The sequence below is a fragment of the Aythya ferina genome, assembly GCF_964211825.1.
Source record: "Aythya ferina genome assembly, chromosome: 8".
Taxonomy (NCBI): Eukaryota; Metazoa; Chordata; class Aves; order Anseriformes; family Anatidae; genus Aythya; species Aythya ferina.
In genome coordinates this window covers 17096759-17122197 of record NC_140304.1, presented here as the reverse complement: position 1 = coordinate 17122197, position 25439 = coordinate 17096759, and the positions used below count along the sequence as shown (strand labels likewise).

Below are 25439 nucleotides of genomic sequence, written 5' to 3'. Positions count from 1 at the left end.
ATGTCCTGTTCTCAGTACTGCAGTAGGCGATCATAAAACAGTGGCCTTGGCTGGTGCGTCGCATTATGTGACTGCACCCAGCGGTTATGGTCCCTTAATCCCTCTGTCAGTTCAGCTAAACTAAATTCTCTTTAAGAAGTATTTTCATATGCCATCTGTGACTCCCCAGCTTGTGATTTGTGCTCTGGTCAGTCTAATTGGTGCAGCAAAATATCCTGATAGCTGATCTATTGACACAGTGCTATGAAGAATCCAAGATCTCAGACTCTTGTCTCTCTTAAACCACTCCTATCACTTTCAAGTATTCTTTCCTTGCGCAAGAGAGATATACAGTTTTGTGTGCTGTAATCTGACAGCACCTCCTTCTCTTTGGGCTAAGGGTAAAATCCAAATTCTGCTGATGTGTTTTTGCTTTGCAGTTCAGACAGTTCATACAAAAACAATCCATCTTCTGGGTTCAGCTTTCTCTGCTCTTCAAGCCTGGCACGGAGCACTGGCAACGTAGCGCTGCCCAGGCTACACATGCCACGACTAGGGTTTTATCTTCACAGACATGGTAACCTCATTAACAGTCTGTGCTCTTGGGGCTTAGGATCAGGCTTAGGCTGCTTTTTTGCATACATAAACCCCAAGACTCGATCAGTGGGCAGTCTCTCTACTAAGAGAGCAGACACGTCTGAGTAATACGGGCTGTGGGACTACACAGCTTAGGATCGAGTCCCCAGGCTGGGCAGTGGTGATAGATGAGAGGAAGGGCACTGGAGGAAGTGTTTGATTTAGCACTTCCACAGGGAAGCTGCTGCCCTGAAGGAACCACAAATACCTTGCTTCTTCCCTTATATTTTTCCACAGCATCTCAGGGAGCAGTAACTGAGCACACATTGCAGCCGCACCAGGCCACAGCTTTTCCCACTGGCACAACAGTGAATTAAGAAATTATGTTCTGCTTTTGATTGTGTGCATAATGTCTAGTACTAGTCAAACATGGACATAGTACAGCTAAGCGAAGATACTTCAGCTATTTTAAAAAAAAGCATAACTCCAAGATAATTTGCAAGTCTTGCTTGCTTGACAAAGGCAAATAATGAATGCCAGTGATGGAAAATGATTTTGTTTTATTCGAGGTACTGACTTTATATGCTTGGTAGAGAGTTATTTCTATTAGTTATCTTAATTGCTTTATCTATCATTACTTGATATCCTGAATTTAATAGAAGGGACTCCATATAGCTTAAGTGGATTTGATTCTTCATTGCTGTGCATTTTGAGGCTGTAATTGGATCCACTTGTAGTAGCGTGAATCAGCAGCAACTTCACTGAGGTCACTGGCAAAATCTGAGTGGTATCTTAATAAGATTGCATGCATAAAAAAAAGAACAAATGCAATTCCATGCTCATAAGCTTCTTCATACTGCCTTGATGAGGAGTGCGAAGGTCTCAGTGTTTTTATTTTAAGGATATGTGCAGTTGTATTGATACAAACGGTATGCAACCAGCGTGTTCTCTGTGTATTTGTTTTCAGTGCGATAGCATCAATCTTACGAGCGTGGCTCGACCAGTGCTCTGAGGATTTCAGAGAGCCACCTAACTACCTGTGCTTGCTGAAGTTGCTGGATTACCTGAAGAGGAGCATGCCTGGCTCTGACCCGGAGAGAAGGGCGCAGAACCTTTTGGAGCAGTTCCAGAAGCAAGAAGTGGAAAACGATAGTAAGCTTCCTTTCCTTCTTTCTTTCTGTTTTCCCAGGCTGTGTGGTACCACAGGGATTTATGTGGAGTGCATTTCATATCAGTGCACTCATCCTAATTGTAAGCAATATTATGAGGCTCACCAATTATTATTTATTTAATCTCTGAATGAGACTGCAGGTTCTGTGTGAACAGTGCAGTGTAGGTGCCTTTTCCTGCTCATTCAAAGGAGGACTGGGAGTTCCAGTGCTTCTAATATTCAGCCAAAGTCTCAAGATTGTTACAGCAGTCAAGTAGTTAACTGTCAACATACTCCCTGTGTCATTGACTTAAAACACACAGCTGCTCCTCAGGTTTTCTCACTTAAAACCCATCCCCAAAATAAACAAACAAATAAATTAAAAAAAAAAAAAAGGTCATCTTACTGGGCTGCAACAAAATAAATCTTGAGTCACAAGCTGTGTTGCTATGAAGCTTTTCTTCCTAGTTACCATCATGTCAAAGGAAGTGTCTGTGGCTGTTTTTTCCTATTTGAGTGGCTGGCTGCTGGTATCCAAGGACAGAGGAAAAGCTTACGTTATGGGGGGGTCACAATCTACTGAAACAATAGTGAACTGTAGTAACACAAATACACTGTGTGCAGTGTCAAGCCTGACACATACCCTTATCCTGGTCAGAAAGTTTCCTGTGGCATAAGCTGAAAAGTCCTAGGAACTCATACAGTGTATGAATGAGAACTAAAAACAACTTCAAGGTTTGGCAGAGGGGCAAGAGGGAGTAATTCATGAAATAAAGGATAAAGGAAATGACAGAAAAGAAACATTTCATCCCCGGCATAAAATCTCATCTGCCGGATGTTCCAGAAATACCGTGTCAATGCATAATTATGGTGAATTGCCAAATTAACACTGCCATCAAAAAGAACATAAAAAGGAGTACTGTACAGAGCTCAAGTGGTCTCCTTACTGAACACAGGTAAGTGGACAGGGTTGATGATGTGTGTCTACTGATGTTATTTCCTGGGTTTGGTTCCCACAGGTCAAACAAAGAGAGCCTAAAAGAGCTATATTTAGATTCATCTGTTGTTCAAAGTGAGCACAAGTTCCCAGCAGCCCTGCTTCTGCACTTGTTTCCAGAAGTAAGAGTTGAAAAGGCTCTTTTCTGAGTTATGGACAGGTCAATTTGAATGATAACATTTTCCAATTTGTGGCAGAACAGAGTCTGTTATTTAGAATAAAAGAAGAGGAGGGGAATGCAATTAACCTGAGGGTTCTACAGAGAAGAGTTTTAGAGTAGTCACTGATTTTATTGATGCTCCATCTTTGTTCATTTCAGAGATTTCTTGCAAAACTCTTTATGTGTTGCCTGCAATCAGATTTGAAGATTAGCTGATGATTATTGTTCTAAAGCACTCCTATTGTACTGTAAACTTACAGATGTGGTCCTAATCCTACAGTTTGGTTTGTATAATCAAATAATCAAACCCCCATTCATTGCTGCCATTGTCCATCCCAGTAGATTAGATTGCAGTCCCAGATGCATCGATAAAAGCTATTTCCAGCCTCGGTGCTTCCAGCCTGAGCAATACAAAGCAAGGTGAGCCAGAGTCTGCAGTTCTGACAGGGTGCATCGTCCCTTTCTGTGAAGTCAAGAGCGCAGTGGGCCTTTGAGAGGACTGACTGGATCAAAGACATCTGAAGAAGTGGATATACTCTGGTACAAGAGGGGTCCCAGCTTTCTAGGAAGTAGGGAGAAGACTGGTTACATATTTATGAACATGAAGGTGAAAGGAGAAACAGGCATGGGAAAAAAAAAGGAAAATCTTGGGTTGCACTCAAGGACCTAATTTAAAGACAGCAGTGAGTTTCTGAATAGGATTGCAACTCAGTGGTGAGGATTTTCAGATGAATTGCATGAGCTGAAAGGAGAATGAGGAGTTACATGGCCAAAATGTGTAACTCTTGCAACAGCTGTGGAGAAGTCCATTTAGCTATTCATATTGTTATGAAACACCCACAGAAAAATCAGAGTGAAACAGAGGTCTCTGTTTATCACATTTATCTCTGTCAATAAATTGTACAGTTGGAATGGAAATCTGGACACAGCCAGTAGTTATAACTTGCTATATCAGAACTGTAGCAGGTTTTGATGCTCAGGTTTTGCAAATGAATGAAGAAAGGAAAAACAAGTATTTTGGAAAACAATGATGAAGTACCACTATCTACTTTTATTGCTTTCATGTTTGTTCTGCTTTAATTGGATAGGAAGTATTGCATAGCATACTCTGACATGCACTGCTTGTTTTCCTTAATGAAATTTCACTGGTAGTAAACTCAGTACTTTTGTTGTTCATCTTCAACAAGAGGGAAAGTCCCATTTTTTTAGGTCTGTGGTGCTTACTGTTGCTCTCCAGCAAAAGGGATTAAGAAGAGGATTTGTTTTAAGGATTTTCTGTTTGACTTCCTCCTGTACCATGGGAAATAAGAGCTTATTTATTTATTTTTTAATGTAGCTTTGTTCCATGTGGGAGTCAAAAGGTAACATGGGAACATCTGTGAAATCCCTTCCCTTTGACACAGGATCTGGTCCCTTAGTGAGGAGAGCTGTCCTCTTGCACTTTTTGCTGCTGCTCAGTGAAAACTGAAAGAAACTCAGCTAAATGCTGTAGATGCTCGGTGTATTCCCTTTGGTGGGAAAAATTCCCAGAGAGGGACGATATGCAAAGCTGGAACAGCCTCTCTTTAATATTGTCTGTGTAGTCCTGTGAAAGTGTAAATGGTGCCAGTAAAATCTGGTGTCTCCCTTTCCTTCTGTGAATGGGAGAAGTAATCCGGATATAAGACCATTCCTAATGTAATATTTTGAGTATATAATCAAGTTCTAGTCCCTTTGCCAATTGATTTTTTTTCATATTATTAAAAATCTGCATAAATACTGAAAAAGAATAACAAAATAACTTTGAAATAAGTTAACAGTTGCTTTGATTTACTGTTTGCTTTGTAAATTTACTAAACCATATTTTCCATCCTGAACAGATGGGATCCATAGCACTTCCCCCTGTAATCTCTATGATGAAGAGGAAATGGAGATTAGCAGTCCAGAAGAATTCTCTTTTTTCCGAGAAGACCTTGTGGCAGAGCAGCTGACATACATGGATGCAGTATGTAGAGTATATGTACTACTTGAAATGCTAGGGGAAATACTGCTGGGCTTCTAATTTTTTTCTAAATGATCTCAATATAAGTATAGTGGTCCAGAACAGGTCTGTTTTTGGGCCAGAGAACACAGCTCTGCTTGGTTATCCAAATTTGCTTTATTCACAGGGCTTTTTCCTTCAGTCATTCGGCAGGTTAAAAAAAAAAAAAAAAGAAAAGAAAGGAAAAAAAAAAGTTCTGAATGTATACTATGTAGTTTTTTTTTTCAAAGTTCAACATTTGACACTGAAAAATACCACCTTTTGCCTATATCGCTGCCTGGCCTAAAGATGTAGAGGTACTCTAATTGTAGTACTCTGATTTGGTTTGTCTGTATCATTTTGCTTCAAAATATCACTATATAATTTTTTTGCCCCTTTGTCATGCAACTTGTATAAAGATGTCTCTTATTTTCCTAGGACTACTTAGCTGGCAGTTCTTCTAGGGCATCAAGCTTATGAAGAGCATGCCACAGTGTATATTTTAATCTTAGAGAAAGCAAATATTTACATTGTAATACAGCATTAGATCTAATTTGTACTGTGAACATGTGTTTCTCGTGGACAATAGAGATCTAGGAGAATCCTGCTGACTTAGACACCTCTATTTCACTCTAGAAGCTCTTCAAGAAAGTTGTGCCCCACCACTGTTTGGGATGCATCTGGTCTCGAAGGGATAAGAAAGAAAACAAGCACCTGGCACCTACCATCAGAGCCACCATTGCTCAGTTCAATGCAGTTACCAAATGCGTTGTCAGCACTATCCTGAAGAGCAAGGAACTCAAAACACAGCAAAGAGCCAAGATCATTGAGAAGTGGATTCATATTGCACACGTAAAGCATTTATTCTAGATTGTTGATGTTCCTTGTGCAAGTGCTTTGGAGTGAGGGAATTTGTTGGAAGGGGAGGAAGGGGTTGTATGCATTGGTACCAGGCCAGTGAACATTTAGCTCCAATTCTTTCTGGTTTGGACCAGCTTTCTTGGTAATAGGAGATGAAACATTGCCACCCCCTTCCCTAGTTCCTCCCCCTCTGTGGAAATGGCATTGATGCTGGTCTCTGCAGGGTTGTGAGTGCTAATTAACTGATGAGACAGATACTGTGCCCTGGAGATGGAGAGTGCCATATACTTGATAATATAACATTGATGGTGAGATGGGTATAAATTCAATCAGTTCAATTCCCTAGGAAGAAAATACTGTGTGTATTAGTGAATGAAGTGACGTGGTGTTTGATCACTGTTACACTCACTTTATCAGACAGTGTAGTGACAGCACAAGAGGTAATGGTTTTAAACCATTGTTTAAACAGGATTGTTCAGCCTGGAGAAGAGATGGCTCCAGGGAGACCTTTAGTAGCCTTCCAGTGCCTAAAGGGAGCTACAGGAGAGCTGAGGAGGGACCCTTTGTCAGGGAGTGAAGTGATAGGATGAGCAGTGATGGCTTTAAATTGAAAGAGAGTAGATTTAGATATTAGGAAGACATTCTTTACTGTGAGGGAAATGAGGCACTGGCACGGGTTGCCTAGAGAAGCTGTGCATGCCCCATCCCTGGAGGTGCTCAAGGCCAGGCTGGATGGGGCTTTGGGCAGCCTGGGCTGGTGGGAGGTGTCATTGCCCATGGCAGGGGGTTGGAACCAGATGGTCTTTAAAGTCCCTTCTAACCCAAACCAGTCTGTGATTTTATGATATTACCCAGATGTTGGAGGAAGGTTGGACAAGAATGAAGAACTGGCAGTGGTGCAGGCAGTAGGCAGTCAGAATGAGCTTTGCATTTTTTTCAGCCTTTGGCCATTAATATTTAGTGAGTGAGCATCATGCTCCCTCCCCTGCATCTGTGAGCCCTGTTGGAGCTGAATCAGAATGGTGGGAGATAGCACAACTGTTTGTGTTTTCATACACACACCTTTATATATGTGTGTATGTTCATGTGAAAGTAAAATAAATACTAGATTTGAAGTAAGTGCAGACAAAACTAACTTCAAAGAAATAGTAACCTTTTTAACAGGGGAAAAATGAAATATTGTTTGGCCTGAAGAAGTTTCCAGAACAAAAAAGTTCAAAAAGTCATTTGCTTACTGACTTACTCACTGTTTACATTGTATATACAAATGAATGGGGGGAGGGGGAAGGGAGGGCACAGAAAGAGGTGGAAACAGTGACCAGAAGGAACAAGTAGAGGTATACTATGGCATCAGTCTCATCTTCTTGCTTTTCTGCTTTGTCATTGTCTTGTATTTCTCTTTAACAAGTTATTACTTTTTGCTTCAATTCCTTTGTTTTATAAGAGATTCTGTGTTTCGTAATCTTTGCACAAAAGAGTTTAGCACACCTTTACATAACTCCAGTTTGCTAATTTCTTAGATTTTCTCTCTTATATTTCCCTGTAACCTTTTTAACTCCCCTTCAAATCACTGGGCAGCTGGCACTAAACTAGGTCTCCTTTATGAAAAGAACATCAAAGCACTTTAATATGGGTATGTGTTGACTTCGTTTTAAGAATCACATAGATTCTTTCAAAGCTATACAAAATAAGCAGTCATAAAAAGCTCAAGTCAGACAGAGGCCTTCCAACCTTGACAATGTGCTTCTATCCTTCCAGAGGCAGCATTGTTAGTACTGGCACCTAAGCTCTGGCAACTGCATGGTTCAGGAAACTGGTATGGGGAAGTAGTCTTTCACCTCTGTTTTGACACTCAAGTTGGCTCGTTTTTGTTATCATCTGATGCCTGCTTTATAGCCCACATGAATGGATTAGGGAGTTTGGTTCCTACTTTCTGTGTGCAGATCTCCGGCTTGCAGAGGTACCAGCTACAGCGGGCTTTTGGGGGCACACTGGGCTGCAGTCTGGGTGAGCAAGCATGGAGCAGCTTCTTGCTCATCATGGGACATTAGGAAGGCCCAGGGAAGCCAGGCCAGGCATCATGCTCGTGATCTTTGTTCTGTGAATGGAGAACCTTGTTCTCCACCTCTGTTAAGACAACACTTCTCCCTTTACTTAGTTCACACACATAATTAAATTCTCCATCTTAGCTAAGCACGTGAAAAATGCATGTGCATGCTATACAAAATAATTACATATGTAGAATAGCTACTTGCAAATAGACTTAGCTGCCCACTTCTGAATAAAGTTGCTTGCTTTGTGCATGCAAATGAGTGTTTTGGTTAGATGCCCAAATTAGAAAATGATCCCCTCATTAGAGTGCAGTTATTCACTGACAACTGACTGTAACTTAGCAGCATGGAGTTCTATATTACTTATCTGTGACTTCTGGATTGAGTTTCTTAGATTACAAGGAAAGCTGAGTAAACTGCTAGCTCTCCCTGTTCCACCTACCTCTAAGGTTCCTGAGCAGAAGCAGCCAATTTTATGCACACAATATTTTCTTTAAAAATAAAAAGTAAAAATCATTAATATCCTGTTATGCTTAACTTTTAAAATCAAAGTTCTTTTTGAGCACTGTGTAGGATTCTTTCTGGTTTTCCCCTTGTGAAAGACGCAGCATGAAACAAAGTTGTTCAAGGCAGTTTAAAAAAAACATATATGAGTGGAAATGAGGTGAAGTTTAGCAGTCAGTTAAAACATTGAGAACATGAAGTCCAATATTGAATTCCTAATGAGGTTTTAATTTTACATGCATTTTAAGTCAGTGGATCCAACTTGGAGCTTTTAGTCCAAGCTCCCGTCATACTTAAAAAAAAAAAAAAAAAAAAAAAAAAAAAGAATTTGTCTCAGAATCCATTATTCTCCCCAGCCTGAATTACAAGTTGAACATGAAGAAAGAAGGGTCTCCTTCTCAAATGTGTCTGTCACCCAGCAAGAACTGTTATGTGGCTTTTTTGGCTCCGGACCATGCAAGAGCAGCTTTCAGGTCTTGGGTGTCCTGCCACATGCTCTTTAAGCTGGTCTTTATCTAGCCTAACTGCCAACCTGCTTCAGGTCAAGTCTGCCTAGTCAGTCATCTTCTAAGCATTATTTTGTTAAATGTAACCTCCTAAGTTGCTGAGTCTTAAATATATATACGTATTAAGTAAATATATGAGAGTAAAAATACTTCCCTTAGTTCTGTCAATTTTAGTGCAACTCATGAGCAGAGTTACTGTACATTAAGGTCTGACTTCAGTTTATATAAAGTTTGCTCTACATTTTTTCAGTCCTGTGCAGAAATTGCTCTAAAGGGAATAAATTATGTCTATTTTCACTGTAAGGACACTTGACATAATTAGTCTTATTAGTGCAAATAATCAGGCCCATAAAAATCTGCTAAATCAGAACTGTAGTTTGAATACAGTCATTTACGTGCAGCCAGCAAGTTGGCATGTGTTTCGTCTGCTTAATTTGCATGTACAGACACCTGTTTATGAGAGCTTATATTTGCAAGAGTTGTCTTACATCTGTGGCACCCATGCTGTGGTTTGTGAACCACCGATGGATTTACAGGAGTCCCTTGAAGAGTCACAGGCCAGACTTCCCCTATCCTTGCTTCCATCTGTTTTAATGTGCTCTTCTTTTGGAGGACGAGGTTTTTCTGTGTCTTTTTCCACAGGAACTTTTGCCATAGAGAAGCTCTATAAGAAATGTCTATGAACCAATCTCTGTCAGGATTTGAAACTCTGGAAAAACTTGGAAGGTTTTCTCTTTAACAAGGTGCACATACTTGAATAACAGGTTATTCCTTTGCATGTCTTTTTTTTTTTTAAATTGACATTTAGATGATTGAAGGTTTAGATTTTAAATGCAACAAACAAAGAGGCAAAGCTTGTTTTTTCCCCCTAAAGGGTAAAAGGGATTGGTAATTATAAAGGGCTTTTTGAGAAGTATAACATTTGTGCTCTTTAGCCTGGCTTCATGGGCTCATTTCAACTTTTATTTTTTTATAGAACTGGAACCTGTAACACTGCAACATCACCACAAATACATGAAAGTGAGGAAAACAAGAAATAAGTGTCAAAGCCCATAAAGTGTTCAGTGAATGGAAGGGGGGTGATATTTTTGATGCTCAGTATTTGTGCAGCTGCCTACTTTGGAGTAAGAATATGTAGCAAGCATGACACCAGTCAAGCAGAAGAGCACTAACCTAGACATAATGCTGATATTTAATGCTCCTGTACTTCTAACCACTCCTTTCACAGGAATGTAGGATCCTGAAGAATTTTTCCTCCTTGAGGGCCATCGTTTCAGCACTGCAGTCCAACTCCATCTATCGGCTAAAGAAGACCTGGGCGTCTGTTCCAAAGTAAGCCTCCCCCTCTCCCCTTACTGTCTGCTCCTGTGGCTAACCCCAGACAAAGACAAAAAGTTCAGGGCTCTTTCTTTTCATCATGTTCTTCTCAGTCTTCCCATTCTCCTTCATGAACATCTGTTCTCTTTCAGAAAACCTGTGAGGTGCAGAACCCTTTTTTGGGTCTGAATGCTGTGAGCTCCTCTTTGGTATTGAGAGAGCACCCTGCCTTCAGGGACAGTGGCATATAGCCACTATATAGCATACTGGATCTTCCACAGCCTATTTTGAAAAATATGGGACTAGCTGCTTTCCCAGCTCATGCACACTGCTCTCAGGTCAGCAGAATGGCACCACGATAGCTGCCTGTTGTTTTCTCTCCCATGAAGTTGGAGGAGGTCCAGGTTCCTACAAACTCTCTCCTTATCCTGAGGTTTCCTTAAAATATATCCCCAAACTACAAAATTCAGATCTGTATTTAAAATACTATTTCTTACAGTGGAATACCTTTTGGTGCAATTAGAGTATTTACTGCATGCTACCAGAAATCCCTGTGTAGGAAAGATGTTGTTCTGCTTGTTCTGTTGGGAAGAATAGATTTCTCTCCTTTTTCTTCAATAAACAAAGAAAACTGTCACCCTGCCATGAAGTGTGCTTCTGCATTTCCCCGAAAAAGCTGTTTTTTCCTTCCACTGGATGTTCAAAATGTTCCACTGAAATGTTCAAAATAGTGCTGTTTGTGAGTTTGCAGTGTTGGGCAATGGAAAGGAACTTATATATTAATTTCTTATAGCTTTACTGCGGGCATGAAACAAGGCAAAAATGAAGTACTTGGAATACAGATCTCAGCTAGCATTCTGTTCCTTTATGTATCCATTTATCCACTTTCTTGCAAGAATTTTGTATCCTAGCGTGATTGAAAACCCTGCTCAGAGTTTGAGTACCTATAGGTTTTATGACACTGTCAAATAGAGTTCAGGCTTTACTGAGAGCACCAGGTCTCAGAAGGGTTCCTAGGAGATGTGCAGCATCTCCTTGAATGCATCATGGTGTTGGTATTTTTACATGCTTTGCTATTACCAGTTCATGAAGAAAAAGAGCTGCACAGTAATGTGATCTGATTTAAAATACTAATAATCTGAATGATTCAACTCTTTTCCCGTACAGGGACAGAATGCTGATGTTTGAAGAGCTGTCTGATATCTTCTCAGATCATGACAATTATTTGACAAGTAGGGAGCTGCTAATGAAGGTGAGAATTAGCTTGAGTTGCTAATCGCAAAGGTTTGTAATCTCAAAGCTGAAGTTAGCCACTGTTCCATCTAGCTGCCAAAGCTCATCTCTTCCTGAGCTACTGTATGCAGTACTTCAGGGAAGATTGGTCGGTAGCTTGTAAGTTTGGGGTTTTCTGCTCGGGTGAGAAGTGATTTCATTGTCTCTGAAATAACGCTATACCGGCATTAGCCTGTTGAACTTGGATACCCACAAACAGCAGGCTGCAGCTGCACAGATCCTGTATTGATTTGTTCACAATAAAGTGGGTCAGGGCTGTCATCACTCTCGGAGCCCCCCAGACTGAATGTTAGGCTGCTGTGGTTCAGTGGTGGGTTATGCTCCCTTGGGCACAGCAGTGTCTAGCTCAAGGACACCTGTGTGTGCCACATCGTACCTCTGGATAGCACTGGAGCCAGAACCAGAGGTAACAGGTGCTGCACAGTCTAGTTTTATTGAGATGAGCTACAAATTAGCATGTTGGCTTTGTAGTGCTCTGTACAGAGAGACAAGCTGCTAGCTTATGCACCCTCTGAGCAGTTCCGGAAAGGCTCAAATTTGCACTGATGAGTAGAAAGCAGCTCCAAACAACTCAACTGGGTTGCACCACTGTAGTGCCTTTTACTTCACTGGAACAATGCCACTGAGTAGTTACACTAAGATGTTTATCCAACTATCCCATACCTTTCTTGGAACTAGAAAAGAGGGCTGGGAATCTCGAAGGAACAGGCTTCCTGCTCTGTGTGTGGCCAGATGGCCAACAAAGCAGGCTCTGTCTGAAACAGTGTGACTTGTATGCTATCCTGGGCAAACCCCAACAAGCTCAGGAGCTTGAAAGGAGTGAGAAATAATAGCAAGGAAAGGTTGCATTGTCTGGAAACTAGGGAATGCGTCAGTGGCAAAGTTTTATTTTTACATAAAAAATTTCTATAAACCAGTTAACTAGTTTACTTTTTGGCAGTTCTATCCAGTCTATTTGGCATTTGTGTCTTACCCTGTTGCCTTGATATCTGAAACACTGTATTTTGCTCAGGAATGGTGGGCGAGCGCATTCAAACCTGTCAGTCTGTTGTTTATCATCCACTTATGATCGACCTGTAGCTCAATTTAAAAAATGTGCATTTGGAACAGCTTATAGAACTAAATATTAAAAAGAGAGAATAACAGCCCAATCCAAGCCCAGACCTTCTGACTCCCACCAAGTCACTCTCTTCAGCTGCTGTAAGTAGATTTGCCAAACATTTTGAAAGCAGAGGAGGAAAATTCCAAAGAATTAGCTCGCACCCCTCTCCTAGTTCTCATCTTGGATCAATTTATAATGATTGGAGGATTAATGTCCACTGTATCCTTAAAGTCTTTGTTTTGTTTCATTATAAATAGTCTCTGCAGGGAAGCTGTATTTGATCTTGCCTATCCAACCTGCAAATTAAAGTGCAGAGCAGACAAAGCACCATATGAAATGGGTTGTCCGACACAGAGGGAGAGCTCTGTTCTCTTCTCCCCAAACAATGTCTCTGCTGCGAGCTGGAGCTGCTTCTGGGCCTGCCTGCCATTTGCTGCTGCTAGAGAATCTCATTTACCTGTCAGTATCTTCAGGACATTGATATTCCTTCTTCATTTGCTTCTGTTTTTCAGCCGAGGAAGGAAAGGCAGAGTTTAATTGATCTGTTCATTAACTGTGACTGAGAGAAGTAAGCATAATGAGAGGCTCTTTACAAGTGCAGGCTGTTGTTTTTTGCAAGCTTAAAAAGACATTGATGATTCATGCGACATCTATCTGGCCACTGGAAAAAAATAACAGTAACTTGCAGCATCCCATATGGATCCAGGGAAATAAAGGGTGCAGATCTATTGTGAAATAGCTCATCCATTCATAGGAATTGTGGAGATCAAAACCTATTACTTCCATTTCCGGCATGTTTTTGGATCAGTCAATAAGCAACAGAGGTTAGTTGCTGGATCTCTGTGTTGCGGCATAAGAAAAACAACAAAGCATTGCATAAGACAGAGATGTTTACTTGTAGCAGTCCTGATTAGGAAATTAAACAGAAATCTTGAGCTTGAGTGTCAGGATGGAGTTCAGAGAAGCATCTGGACAACTGAAGTATACCTAAGCTTCTCTGATTTAAACTCTTAGGAGGTTTGCAATAGCATTTAGATTTGGTCAGAGTAGAAGTATTTTGCAGAAAAGTTCCCCTATGGTCATCCTGTGGGATTTTTCCAAGATTCCCAAGCAGTGCTTGAGACCCAGAAAATCATCACATGCACATATACACACATTTACTTGCATAGCAAATAGTTTTGCTAATCTAGCTTGCCTGGTTAAATGTATTTCCAATTATTTTGCATGAATGTAGTTGCCAGCTTACCACTTTGCTCCTCCATTAATCGTCTTTTACTTCCCTTACAGGAAGGAACATCCAAATTTGCAAATCTGGACAGCAGTGTGAAAGAAAATCAGAAAAGAACTCAGAGGCGACTTCAACTTCAAAAAGATATGGTGCGTCTGGTGTCCTTTTTCTCCCGTTTCTGAACTGGTAATGTGATTATTAGGCGATATCAGAGAAGCAAAATCTAGATAGATATGAGAGAAGCAAAAATCTAAATATATGAAAAGCAAATTCGAGAAAGAAAATCTAGAAAATTTAAGAAAACAAGTGGGCACTAGGTAATGTTTTTGAATATGCCTTCTGTTGTGCAAAACAATTGCTAAAACATCAGTACTATTGACTAACTGAGACTAAGCAAGTGAACTGAAAAGTTTAGACTGAAAATGCAGTCAAAATGTTTGTCCCTGTAGATGTATGCCCAAAGCTGTATTTCCCTTATGCCATGGATCATAGTAAGCAAGTAATACATACTATGTTGTGTGTGTGAGGTGTGAGCAGGTGGACAACCTGCTCAGCCTGGTGGCAGAGCTCAAGGAGGAGGTGGAGAGGTTGAGGGCCATCAGGGAGTGAGAGTGGGAGATAGACTGTTGGAGCAACTCCCTGCAAGGCTTGAAGGAAAGGCACCAGAGTGAGACACCTCAAATGGGGGTGGACCCCCTGACCTGTCGGGCAGAGGCAGGGGACCTAGGAGAGGAGGAGGAATGGAAACAGGTCCCTGCTCGACATCGCAGGCAACCCCCATCCCTACTGGCCCCACCTTCCCAGGTGCCCTTATGCAACAGGTTTGAGGCCCTGGAGCTTGAGAGATGGGTGGGTGAGGATGAGGTGAAAAGTCCACCCAGGAGGATGCCTAGGGCGAGGAAGTCAACTCCACGCCTCAGGACTGCCTCCACCAGGACAGGAAGAAGGGTGATTGTTGTGGGTGACTCCCTTCTCAGGGGAACAGAGGGACCTATTTGTCAGCCTGACCCTACCCGTAGGGAAGTCTGCTGCCTCCCTGGGGCCAGGGTCAGGGACGCTGCCAGAAAGCTTCTGAGTCTGGTTAGCCTCTCTGACTATTGTCCTCTTTTGATAGCCCAGGCTGGCAGAGGTGATATTGAAGAGAGAAGCCTGAAGGCTATCAAATGGGACTTCAGGGGACTGGAACAATTAGTAGATGGAGTGGGAGTACAGGTCGTGCTTTCCTCCATCCCTACAGTGGCAGGGAGGGGTACAGAGAGGACATGGAATGCTCACCTTATATACACATGGCTCATAGGCTGCTGCCAACACAGAAATTTTGTTTTTTTTGACCACGGTGCACTTTACTCTGCACCTGGCCTGCTAACTGCAGATGGGTCCCACCTGTCTCTAAGGGGAAAACAGACAGTAGTCTGCAGGAGCTGGCAGGGCTCATTGAAAGGGCTTTAAACTAGGTAAAAAGGGGGATGGGGCTGAAACAAGGTTTGTTAGAGCTGTGCCAGGGGTAACAATGTCAGGGTTTGGGGAGCAGACAGTGGCCCAGCTGAAGTGCATCTACACTAATGCACGCAGCATGGGTAACAAACAGGAGGAGCTGGAAGCCATTGTCCGGCAGGCAGGCTATGACTTGGTTGCCATCACTGAAACGTGGTGGGACCACTGCAGTGCTGCAATGTCTGACTACAGGCTCTTCAGAACGGACAGGCAGCACAGAAGGGGTGCTCTCTCTATATCAGAGAGAGTTTTGATGTTGTGGAACTCGAGACTGAGTCTGGGAATGATAAGGTTAAGTCCCTATGGGTTAGGATCGGCAGGAAGGCCAACAAGGCAAGCATCCTGGTGAGGGTCTGTTACACACCGCCAAACCAGGATGAGGAGACGGATGAAGAATTCTACAGGCAGCTGGCAAAAATTGTGAAATTGTCAGCTCTTGTCCTGGTGGGGGACTTCAACTTCCTAAACTCCAAAATTTCAGGATTTGTTGGATGTATGTGGGTGCCACAGTATGTTCCCTGGCACTAAGCTTCTCCTGTTCCCTGACAGGGGATAAATGGGTGCTACTCCTGTCCCGCTTGCATTTGTTTCACATCCAAACCAGCTGTTCAGGACAGATGCTGAGCCAAGGGTTGGCTTAGTTTCAGGTCTCCCTGAGATTTACTAACCTTGTCATGAAAAAGAGTAACAAATGATTGATGAATATAAACATGTACTCATCGCTTTCAACTGTCTTGTTTCTCTCCTACAAGCCTTTCAACTACTCCTGTTATCCTTTAGATAGTAACAAGGGGGAAAGCTACAGATTTCATTTAGTAAAAGATGTACTGTAAATAATGGGATCCTTGCGATAAAGAGAATCAGCTCTGGCTAGAGCAGAAATCTTGTTTACTTTTAAACAGACTCATGAAGCTTCTGACATGATAGCTTGAAAATTATATGGACTTTGTATTACAGAGATTGCTTTGTAAAATCTGGTTTCCAGTCTGCTGGTGAAAATGGCTTTTGTCTCAAAGTTGGCAAAGATTTTAAAGGACAGGGAAGAGAAATCTGGGATAGGGAGGCAAAACTGCTGAATGTGATTTTTTATTTGTCTTTTAGTTTGACTGGAAAAAATACAGATTCTTTTGGATGGTAGGAACAAGCATTCCCTTCACAACTGTAGAAACAGCCTGAACGCTACAATTGGTAGTAGACTAGAAAGTTAAAATGTGAATGCTAAGTAAATAAAATGCAGGGAATGGCAGGGAAAGAAGTTAGTTTTTCTTGGACAAAAAGAATCTGTCACTCCATGTGACTGGACTGTCATATGCTAAAGCAACATCATTAAAAACCCAAACCCATTGGATGAAGCAAAAAGAGAAACCCTACATACAAGCTAGCCAGGACCATTCCCTGTCCCTCTCTCATGTAGCAGGTAACTGAGGAATGCTTCCACCAGTGCTCAGTACTCCTTCCACAAGTTGGGTTTCCTCGTGATCATTAAAAATCAATGTATGGTGACAGTATTGCAATAGAAAGGCACTAATGAGAGCATCCTGCTTCTCATAAGGATTTCATTTAAATTCTAGGTTTGATACCAAGGGAATTACAATGAAAGAAAACTTCATTTATATAAGACCACTGTTTTGTTAAGCAAACTACCTTTCTTTCTTTTTTTTTTTTTTTTTTTTTAATACAGTAATATTCTAGCATTCTAATTGTTACCATTTCTCAGTCAATCCAACATTGCTCTGATCATTTCCAGGGAGTAATGCAAGGCACAGTGCCTTACCTGGGTACCTTTCTCACTGATCTCACCATGCTGGACACAGCCCTTCAGGACTATATTGAGGTATTTTGGGGCAATTTTTACTGCATGTATTTGTGTATCTTCTACAGTGCTGTCTGCATGTGTTCCTGTATCTTTTACTGTGTTCTTGTGTGTTTCTCAAAACTGGAAGAATCTGGTTCCAAAAAGAGGAGGGAATATGCATTTTTATTAGCACTGGGAACCGTGCGTGAATTTAAGAATGCCATTTATTTCAACAGACAAGCTCAGCATTGCATTTTGTCTTATCTACTTAGAAAGAAAATTTGAAGAAAGAAGGAAGGTGGCATTCCATTATTCTATTTTATTTTTCTAAAACAAGGTTTTAGGTATAAAAATGTCTGTGAAGAATTGGTAAAGCATACAGAATCACAACTTTGGTACTTTGGAGGGATTGCTGAAGTGTTTCAGTATTTACTCAGAGGTATTTGAGCCTTAAAGTGGTTAAAGACTTCTCATTTCTCTTTAGCTGAACAAGCAGGGGGACACCAACTGAGCACAGGAAGGAAAAAAGGATTGCAAGGGAGTCTGGTCATTTAACTGAGGATGGGCCCAATTTTCAAGTGTTTGTTTCAAGGGTTTTTAGACACCTTTGAAAACTGGGCCCCAATTAACACAGATACTTGAGGAGCCATGTTGCAGGCACTCAGCCTTCATTTTGCTGGTGCTGATAGTTATGATAGGAATGAGCAAATACACTTCAGTCTGAACTGGTAACTGTTGATGATTTGTTTGTAGTTTGTTTTGCAAACTGCAGTAAGGCAGGCCTGAGTAGAGCTGCTATATATCCATTTTCTTTCTGGCACTTTCCCATTTGTCTATGCTTTGTGTTGAGCTGGTGTTCCTCAAGCCTGCTGGAACACTGCTAAACTTACAGTATAGGCAAAAGCCCAGTTTGTTTTTTGCATGCATCTTAGGCCATGAGAACAGATATTGTTTGGAGACTCATATATATATGAGTACTGTGGTTTTTACCTGATTGAAAAACAGGTATTTTTAGAAGGTCCTTCCTCAGGGCAGGTCTGTGCTTCATGTTAGTGTAGCTACTTCATCCTGTTTGTGATTAAATTCAGCTGAGCACGTGCTCTTCTACTCTGATCCTTTCTCTTTGCTTCCAACAGGGTGGCCTGATTAATTTTGAGAAGAGACGAAGGGTAAGTTGAATGTTCTGTGATTTTTAGTTTACTGATGCCCTCATCTACAGAATTCTTCTGGTGAGGCCTGTTGTCTTTGCTCAGGTATATACAACAGCTACCAATTTTAATGTAAGTTATTGTACGTGAGGAAACAATAGATCCCTGAAATGCTGTGAGCCCACACCAGGCTGTGACAGGTGGTGCAGAAAGAGAACCTTGTTTTCAGATGTGCACAATAAAAGGAAGAGCTGCAGGCCAGTTCCATGGTTTTACATCTGGGGCATACACATTCCCTCAGTTTGATGTTTATGGGATTATGTTCTATGTGTATGCCTACGCCCTATGTGTCAAGAATGAATCAGACCCCTCGTAGCATGAGACCTTTGCTTTTCAGACAATATAGTTTGTAAAAATCTTCTGTTTACTGCAATAAACTGTTTTGTAGGTAAAAGGCTGCAGAGAGTGAACTAGGTGCATGGGACTGGTATTAGTCTTTTCAAATACATGGTATTAGTCTTTTCTTTCAGCCTGATCCCTGTTGGTCAGATACAAGTAATGCTATGTAGGAGCAGAGGTACTAGGGTCACATCTGTCTGAATAAAGTTGTGCCAAATCTCCATTCTGGGGCCTGAAAGCAGACTTGGATTTGGCTATGATGGAGTTATTTCCTTCCTTAAAGGATTCCCAGATCTATAGACCACTTCTTGGACTTGTCTTTTATGTATGACTGCACAGCTCAGGATATCAATGACGAGATACATGAGCTTCTCTTTGGTCATCAGTTCAGCTTCGTACAAACCAGCAGCAAAGCTGCCCTCTGAACCATGCTGAGTGCTCAGCTCCATTGCTGTATCCCAATCCTATAATCCACTCTGACATGAGAAGTTTTTAAGAATTATTTTGGCAAAGTGTGTGTACAAATGGAGTTACATGAGTGACGTTCCATTCGCACACATCAAGGGTAGCATTTTGTCTTTACCTGGTGCAAGTGTGTGTTCTCAAGTTCAAAGTCAAGGAGAGTCGGACTTGACTTTCATCACAGGCACCCTAACTCTTATCCCTGCTCCCTGGCTGAGAACCACCCAAGTACAGAGTTCTTCTCTCAGCCCTGGTCCAGCCAGTGCAGGCCTGATACGAGCAGGTGGGGTAATTTGAAGAACTTGTGACCTGTGCTACCCTTGCTCCTGGAGGACAAACTGCAGTGCTGCTGTTTGGCCTGTTTGCACTGATGCTGCACTTGGGTTAGTACTTGGGAAAAGCTCAGTGGTGAAGTATGATTCCTTGTGTTTGTCTTCTAATTTGTGTGTCTTTGATAAAATGTTCTTATTTCAATGCATGTTAAGGATGCTGGGGGGAAAAAAAAAAGGCAGATTTCATTGTTTGTAAACTGATTGTTGAAATAGTTACTTAGCTGAAACAGAACCTGAGGTCATACTAAGTTTCTCCTGGATCTGTTGTTGCATGTGTTTAGTATATGAATGAGTCTGTTTTTATCTTGTTTTCTAAATAGCGTTCTCCTTTGTTTATTTCGTAGGAATTTGAAGTAATTGCCCAAATTAAGCTCTTGCAATCTGCATGTAACAGTTATTGCATGACACCAGACCAAAAATTCATACAGTGGTTCAGGAGACAGCAGCTTTTAACCGAGGAGGAGAGGTAAGGTTTCCAATCCAGCTGGTGAAGCAGGCTTTTCTTACCCCATGTCCACCCGGATGAGTTACGTCAGCTTTTAGATATCCTCTTACAGGAACTTAAATATACTACTGCTCCTAGATAGTGGAAATATGGAAAATACATCTGCTGGCTGCTAAACAGTTGTAGAAAACCTGTCCAACACTTAGCAGGGTTTAGTTTTGAGATTGGAAATGTGGTTTCTGACTTTGAAATATGAGAGTCTGTTGTGTCTGGCCTGTCTGTACACCCAGATGCACACTCAGAAGATGATCCCAAGGGACGTTGAGATGCAGTCCCCAGGCGCTGGGCTGGTGGATGCAGATAGATAGCAGGTAGCCACAGCAACACAGACCTCACTGGGTACTCACCAGAGACATGGATAATGGATCCTGGGCATTTGGGCTTGCTTTTGCAGTCCTGCCAGTTCTGTGCGATTGCACACACTGCTAGATGAACCTAATACAACTTATTTACAGCATTTTAATATCTCCAGTAGATATTTGAATACCACGCTGCTGCACTGTCTTAGAGAATAAGCACAGTCTTACGCATACTGTATTGTACTAAGAGTTATGGTCAAAAACCAGGTCAGCTTGTCCTAGATTCATGTTAAATATTTGTTTGTTTGTTTGTAAGTTTTGTTTTTGTGTTTTGTGTTGTTTTTTTGGTTTTTTTTTTTTTTTGTTTGTTTTTAATAAAGTGGTGAAAGTCACTCAAAAAAGTAGTTTTTTAGTCTTTAAAACTATTTTTAAAGGATTGAAATAACCCCTTTACTGTGGTAAAATGTGGACAGAGCTATGTTCTTCTTTGTGAGGTTGCAACCTTCTGTGAAGTGGAAATAACTGAAGACTTCTCAAATTTCTTGAATATTGCTACTTTGACATACATAACTAATGGTATTAGCTGTAAAAATTAACCCAGTGGCCTCCGTTCTGCAGTTACAGCCTTTCATGTGAGATTGAAGCAGCTGTTGACACCAGCACCACGTCACCAAAACCTCGGAAAAGCATGGTGAAGAGGCTCAGCCTGTGAGTATGACTGGGCTAGTGGCCTTTGGTGTGTTAATACGAACCAGAATAAATTAAACAAGCAGTACTCATTTCACCAGCTGAAAAACCTGGTTACTGCATCACTTTAAGGAGACACCATCAGCTATAAACTTATAGTTCTGTCTGAAGTTGTGCTTTTCTATTGTTATAACTAATCATAAGGCTTATTAATGATGAAAGAGATTAGAAACAAATAAGACTTTTTTTAAAGTGTCAAAAGAAGGAACAGTTTTAGTGGTGGATTATAAATTCAGTATCTATTGTGTAATAAATTCCCTGAATGCAGAAGCAAAACAGAGTAAATGAGGATAAAGTTTGGCCTATCATTAGTCTAACTTACTACACACATGCAAAAACTTCTTGCAGGATTTTAATGTGATAATTAAAGTTGGCAAAAAGGCATTGATAATAGAAACAATCAGCCTAACTGCCTTCAGGTTACAGAAGGAAATAATCATAGGGCCATGGTCCAATTTAGTCTAATACCTTAAAGATTCAGACAGGAGGTGGGTAAAGAACAGGGGCAGGCAGCTAAGCAGACACAGGAAACAACAGACTAGCAGGAATTCAGGGAAAGCTACAGGCAACGAAAGCAGAGATCAAGAGCCAAAGGAAAAATACCTTAAAAGAGAGAATTTTGAACCTGATGTGAGAGGAGATATGAAGAGACTCCCATGTATCAGTGGCATCATCAAAATGAGGGAGAAAATGAATTTAAGAGCACTTGGTTCTTGTACCTGGCTTCCTCATTAGAATGAGCAGCCATTCATTTCAGAGTAGCACTACTGCAGGTTAGGCTCTGAAAGAAAAAAGATTTTTCAATCAAGAGTTTTGTGTTCTGATCTGCAAAACAATAAAAATGAAACATGGCAGCTGTTTGGAAAGTGTTTTGTTTAGTTCATGCAAGTAGGTTGTGATAAGACCATGAGTTTTGAAAGCAGTGCCTCAACTCTCAGTGGCCTTGCACAAGTCTCTCTTTTGGTGCATGCCTAAATTGTGCGTAACAATCATCACTTGAGTAGGCTCTCATTTCTGACTGTGTGTCAGGGCTCTAATATTTTAATTTACCGTACTATCAACTTTGCACTGTGCAGTCTTTGTCTAAAGAACTGTTTCATCTGCAGTCTGAATGTATTTTGCAAATAAATACTGCAGAAAAGACTGCCATAATTTATCCTGGAACGACCAAGTGACACTACTCTAAATTGTTTTAAATAATTAACTGCTTGCTGACATAATATCCAAGTCACCTTGTTTCTCTGCCTTATATATTATACAAACTTGTTTCCTTTGACACTCCTTTAAAATTACTTGACCTGCATTTAGAAATGAGTTTCGGAGAGGGAGAGCCTGTAATTTACACTTTCCTGTGATCTCCTCATTGTGTACATGTCTGTTTAGACTCTTAGAGAGAAACTGGTATCTGTGGCACCTTAATTGAGGGAAAAAAATTTGCAGCAGAGATGAACCTGTCTTTTGAAGACCTTTCCCCACTGTATGGCCTACATTACCTGTCACACGCATTTTCACTTACTTGCAGCGACTGAGCATGTCTGGAGCTGACCTGTGTCAGAGGAACAGGGCTGTGACAGCAGCATGCACAAGTCAGTAAGGCAGAGCAAGCTGCCAAGCCTCTTAACTAGGTTTGTAAATGTACGATTTACAATCAATCATTTTCTGGCAAGTGAGTCCAAAATATAAAAAGACTGAAAAGAAGCCTCACTTACGATATTACGGCATTAGCTCTGCTTTTGGTCCTGCAGCTGGAACTTATGACCAAGAAAGTATTGTGTTAAACAAACTCTCTTGACAAATCATATAAACAATGTAGAGGAAATGAAAACAATAGGCCACTCAAGACAGAAAAACAAAATGGTACAAAAGATTGTGAACCAAAGGACAGCTGTGCTCAACCCAGCTCTGTTCCACTTCTACTCACTGACTGTTATGCTTTGTCTTCTATACTAGACTGTTCTTAGGATCCGAGGTGATCACCAATAGTACACCCACCAAAGAGCAACCCAAGTCTACTCCAAGTGGGAGCTCTGGTGAAAGCATGGACTCGGTCAGTGTTTCATCGTGTGAGTCCAATCACTCCGAGTCTGAGGAAGCTTGCATCACACCCATAGACACTCCTGATGAGCCTCAGAAAAAGGTACAGTCCGGGACTCATTGCTGGCATAAATTACACCAAGACAGACTGTCCATACTGCAGGGAGGAACTAGATGTTTTCCCAGGCCTGTTAGTCCTGACTAGCGTGTTGCTTTCAGTGAGAAGAGAGAGTCTAAAAATAAATGTGTAAAAATGGAAGCAGTCCAGTCAGTTTTTGTATAATCCCTTTAGTGTTGCCAGGATACAAGGCAGATTACAGTTTTCCTTCCCTAAAACCATATTTTTTTATGGTGCCTGACGATGTTTTTTCTGTTTTAGATGAGGCCCTGGAAGAGCATGAGGTTAATTTTTCTCTTAGTCCCCCACCACACTGTTTGAGAGGGATGGGGGCAGACTAGCAGCATTTCTAACTTGGACCAAATTATAAAGGCAGGAAAACAGCAGACAGGATCTGATGGAGGTGATCCACAACAAGGTCTTTCCTACCAGCAGACACTTCCTTTTTTGTACAAAAATGCTTTGAAGACCTTTTTAGGGATATTTTGGTAAGGATGTTGTATATTGGTATATTGGGTTTTAGCTGATGGATATTTTAAATTAAATTGCACTTAATGTTCTTAAACCAAATGGAAGTTGAGGTTCCAGACATTGGCATACACCTAAACTATTCAAACAGTTTAGCTGATTAGTTGTTACAGTGGATTTGATGAGCAAGTTGGAGAGGCAGCAGGTGCTGTCAGCAGGTTTTGAGCAAGGCAGATGAAGGGAAAGGTGAAACCCTGAGCAGTAAGGGAAAAAGGAGTCAGAAAGAATATTCAAAAAACAGTGGTGGTGGGAAGAGGGGACAGGGAGGTGGGACAGTGTTTCATACCAATTTTGAGTCCAGTTCCCCATGTAAAGGCTGGGACCTGCTGCAAAGTAGTGGTGGCACGGCACTCTGCTCTTCCCACATCTGTCCCCAGCTGTGAGCCCAAAATTTCATTTCATTCGTTGTTTCTGCTGCCACCTCCTGGCCTGCTCTTCCTGAGAGCGGTGGGAAAGCAAGCAGCACACAATGTCCAGTACATAAACCTGGAAGCAGGTTTGCATTAAAACAGTAAAATTAATCAAGTTAATTTTTTGGAGGTGTTGAATACCCCTGCCAGCCTGGAAAAAGTGCAGATCACTGAGGTTCTGTACGCACCTCCTGCTTTCTCAGCTTCTTCCTCTAGAATGACGCCCTGCACACATGCAAAATGTAAAGTTTCAGTGTTTTTTCTTTCTTTCTGTTGTACAGCTCTCAGAATCCTCCTCTTCCTGTTCTTCCATCCACTCCATGGACACATCTTCCTCAGGGGTGTCATCTTTAACCAACGTAATTTCATCCCCTCCCTTCTTGTCCTCCAACCCCAAGATCCACAAGCGCTCTATCTCTGTGACATCCATTACCTCAACAGTACTGCCTCCTGTTTACAACCAGCAGAACGAAGATACGTGCATCATCCGAATCAGTGTGGAAGACAACAATGGCAATATGTACAAGAGCATCATGGTGAGCAGTGTGGAACAGCAAACTACTCTTATCATTAGTGAAGTTTTTCATTCTGGGTGATTGCTAAAACACAAAGTGTTTTTTTTTTTTTGTTTTGAAAACACCTGTTTGCTGAGCCAGCTAATCAGAACTGTCTTGAAAGTAAAAATGACAAATGTTAAAAATCAAAGTATGTCGAGCATGGTATAAGCAAGAGGTTTGAATATATAGTATTGTGGTACTTTCTAATCTTTAAATTAGGGCTCTTTCTGGCCCAGGATGCCCCTCTGCCCCTATTGACTGACACCTTCACTACTCCCTGCTGTGAGAGGGAGGCAATGCTGCATGCAGCTGTAAGGAGTGGCTGAAAGGCTGCAGCTGTGGGCACAAAATGCACCAGTTCCCACCTTTCCCTTGATGCGGTTCCACAGATGGACACCGGCAGGGCCAGGCCAAGAGCAGAGAGACTGCAGGGCCTGGGGTGATGTGACTTGCCCACTACTGATCTCTCCAGGCTGCCAAGCAAAAAAAAAAAAAAAAAAAAACCCAAAACTTTTTTTTTCCACATTCAGCTATTTCACAATTTTAGTGGCTTGACCTCTCCAAATGGCAAAGAGCAGTTCCCTGGGGGCCTGACACATTCTGCCACCAAGAGACAAATCTTACCTTTCTGGAGCAAGCCAGAAAGTCTGCTCTGCACACAATCACACAATGCACCTCCACAGCAGACAGTACACTAAGTTACAAGGCCAAAGTTCTCTGCAGAATGTCAGAGAAGGTATTTAGCACATGACACTCCAGATTAATTGATGTCTGCAAACAACAGATGGGACAGTTATTTATGTGGAAGTTTATGGCTGGTAAGAAAAAAAAACATCTCAGAGCGGTTGCTCAGAGGAGCAGCCACTGATTTAGTGCTGTGTCTGCCAG

General features: G+C 41.5%; 2 protein-coding genes across 5 annotated transcripts in view; one reads left to right on the top strand and one right to left on the bottom strand.

Annotated features, from left to right (window-relative positions):
• LOC311440447 (uncharacterized protein) overlaps positions 1-25439 on the bottom strand; it is a 378092-nt gene that overhangs the window by 266770 nt on the left and 85883 nt on the right. The window lies entirely within an intron of this gene.
• Positions 1-25439, top strand: part of RGL1 (ral guanine nucleotide dissociation stimulator like 1) — a 76025-nt gene that overhangs the window by 48094 nt on the left and 2492 nt on the right. For all 4 annotated transcript variants that reach the window (XM_084527381.1, XM_084527382.1, XM_084527383.1 and 1 more), the window contains 12 exons: positions 1523-1707; positions 4722-4846; positions 5498-5713; positions 10012-10115; positions 11268-11352; positions 13783-13872; positions 16965-17051; positions 18149-18181; positions 19698-19819; positions 20776-20865; positions 22855-23041; positions 24276-24530. In XM_084527381.1, coding sequence (XP_084383507.1) covers positions 1523-1707; positions 4722-4846; positions 5498-5713; positions 10012-10115; positions 11268-11352; positions 13783-13872; positions 16965-17051; positions 18149-18181; positions 19698-19819; positions 20776-20865; positions 22855-23041; positions 24276-24530 — 1579 coding nt within the window. The remainder of the gene's footprint in view (positions 1-1522; positions 1708-4721; positions 4847-5497; positions 5714-10011; positions 10116-11267; positions 11353-13782; positions 13873-16964; positions 17052-18148; positions 18182-19697; positions 19820-20775; positions 20866-22854; positions 23042-24275; positions 24531-25439) is intronic.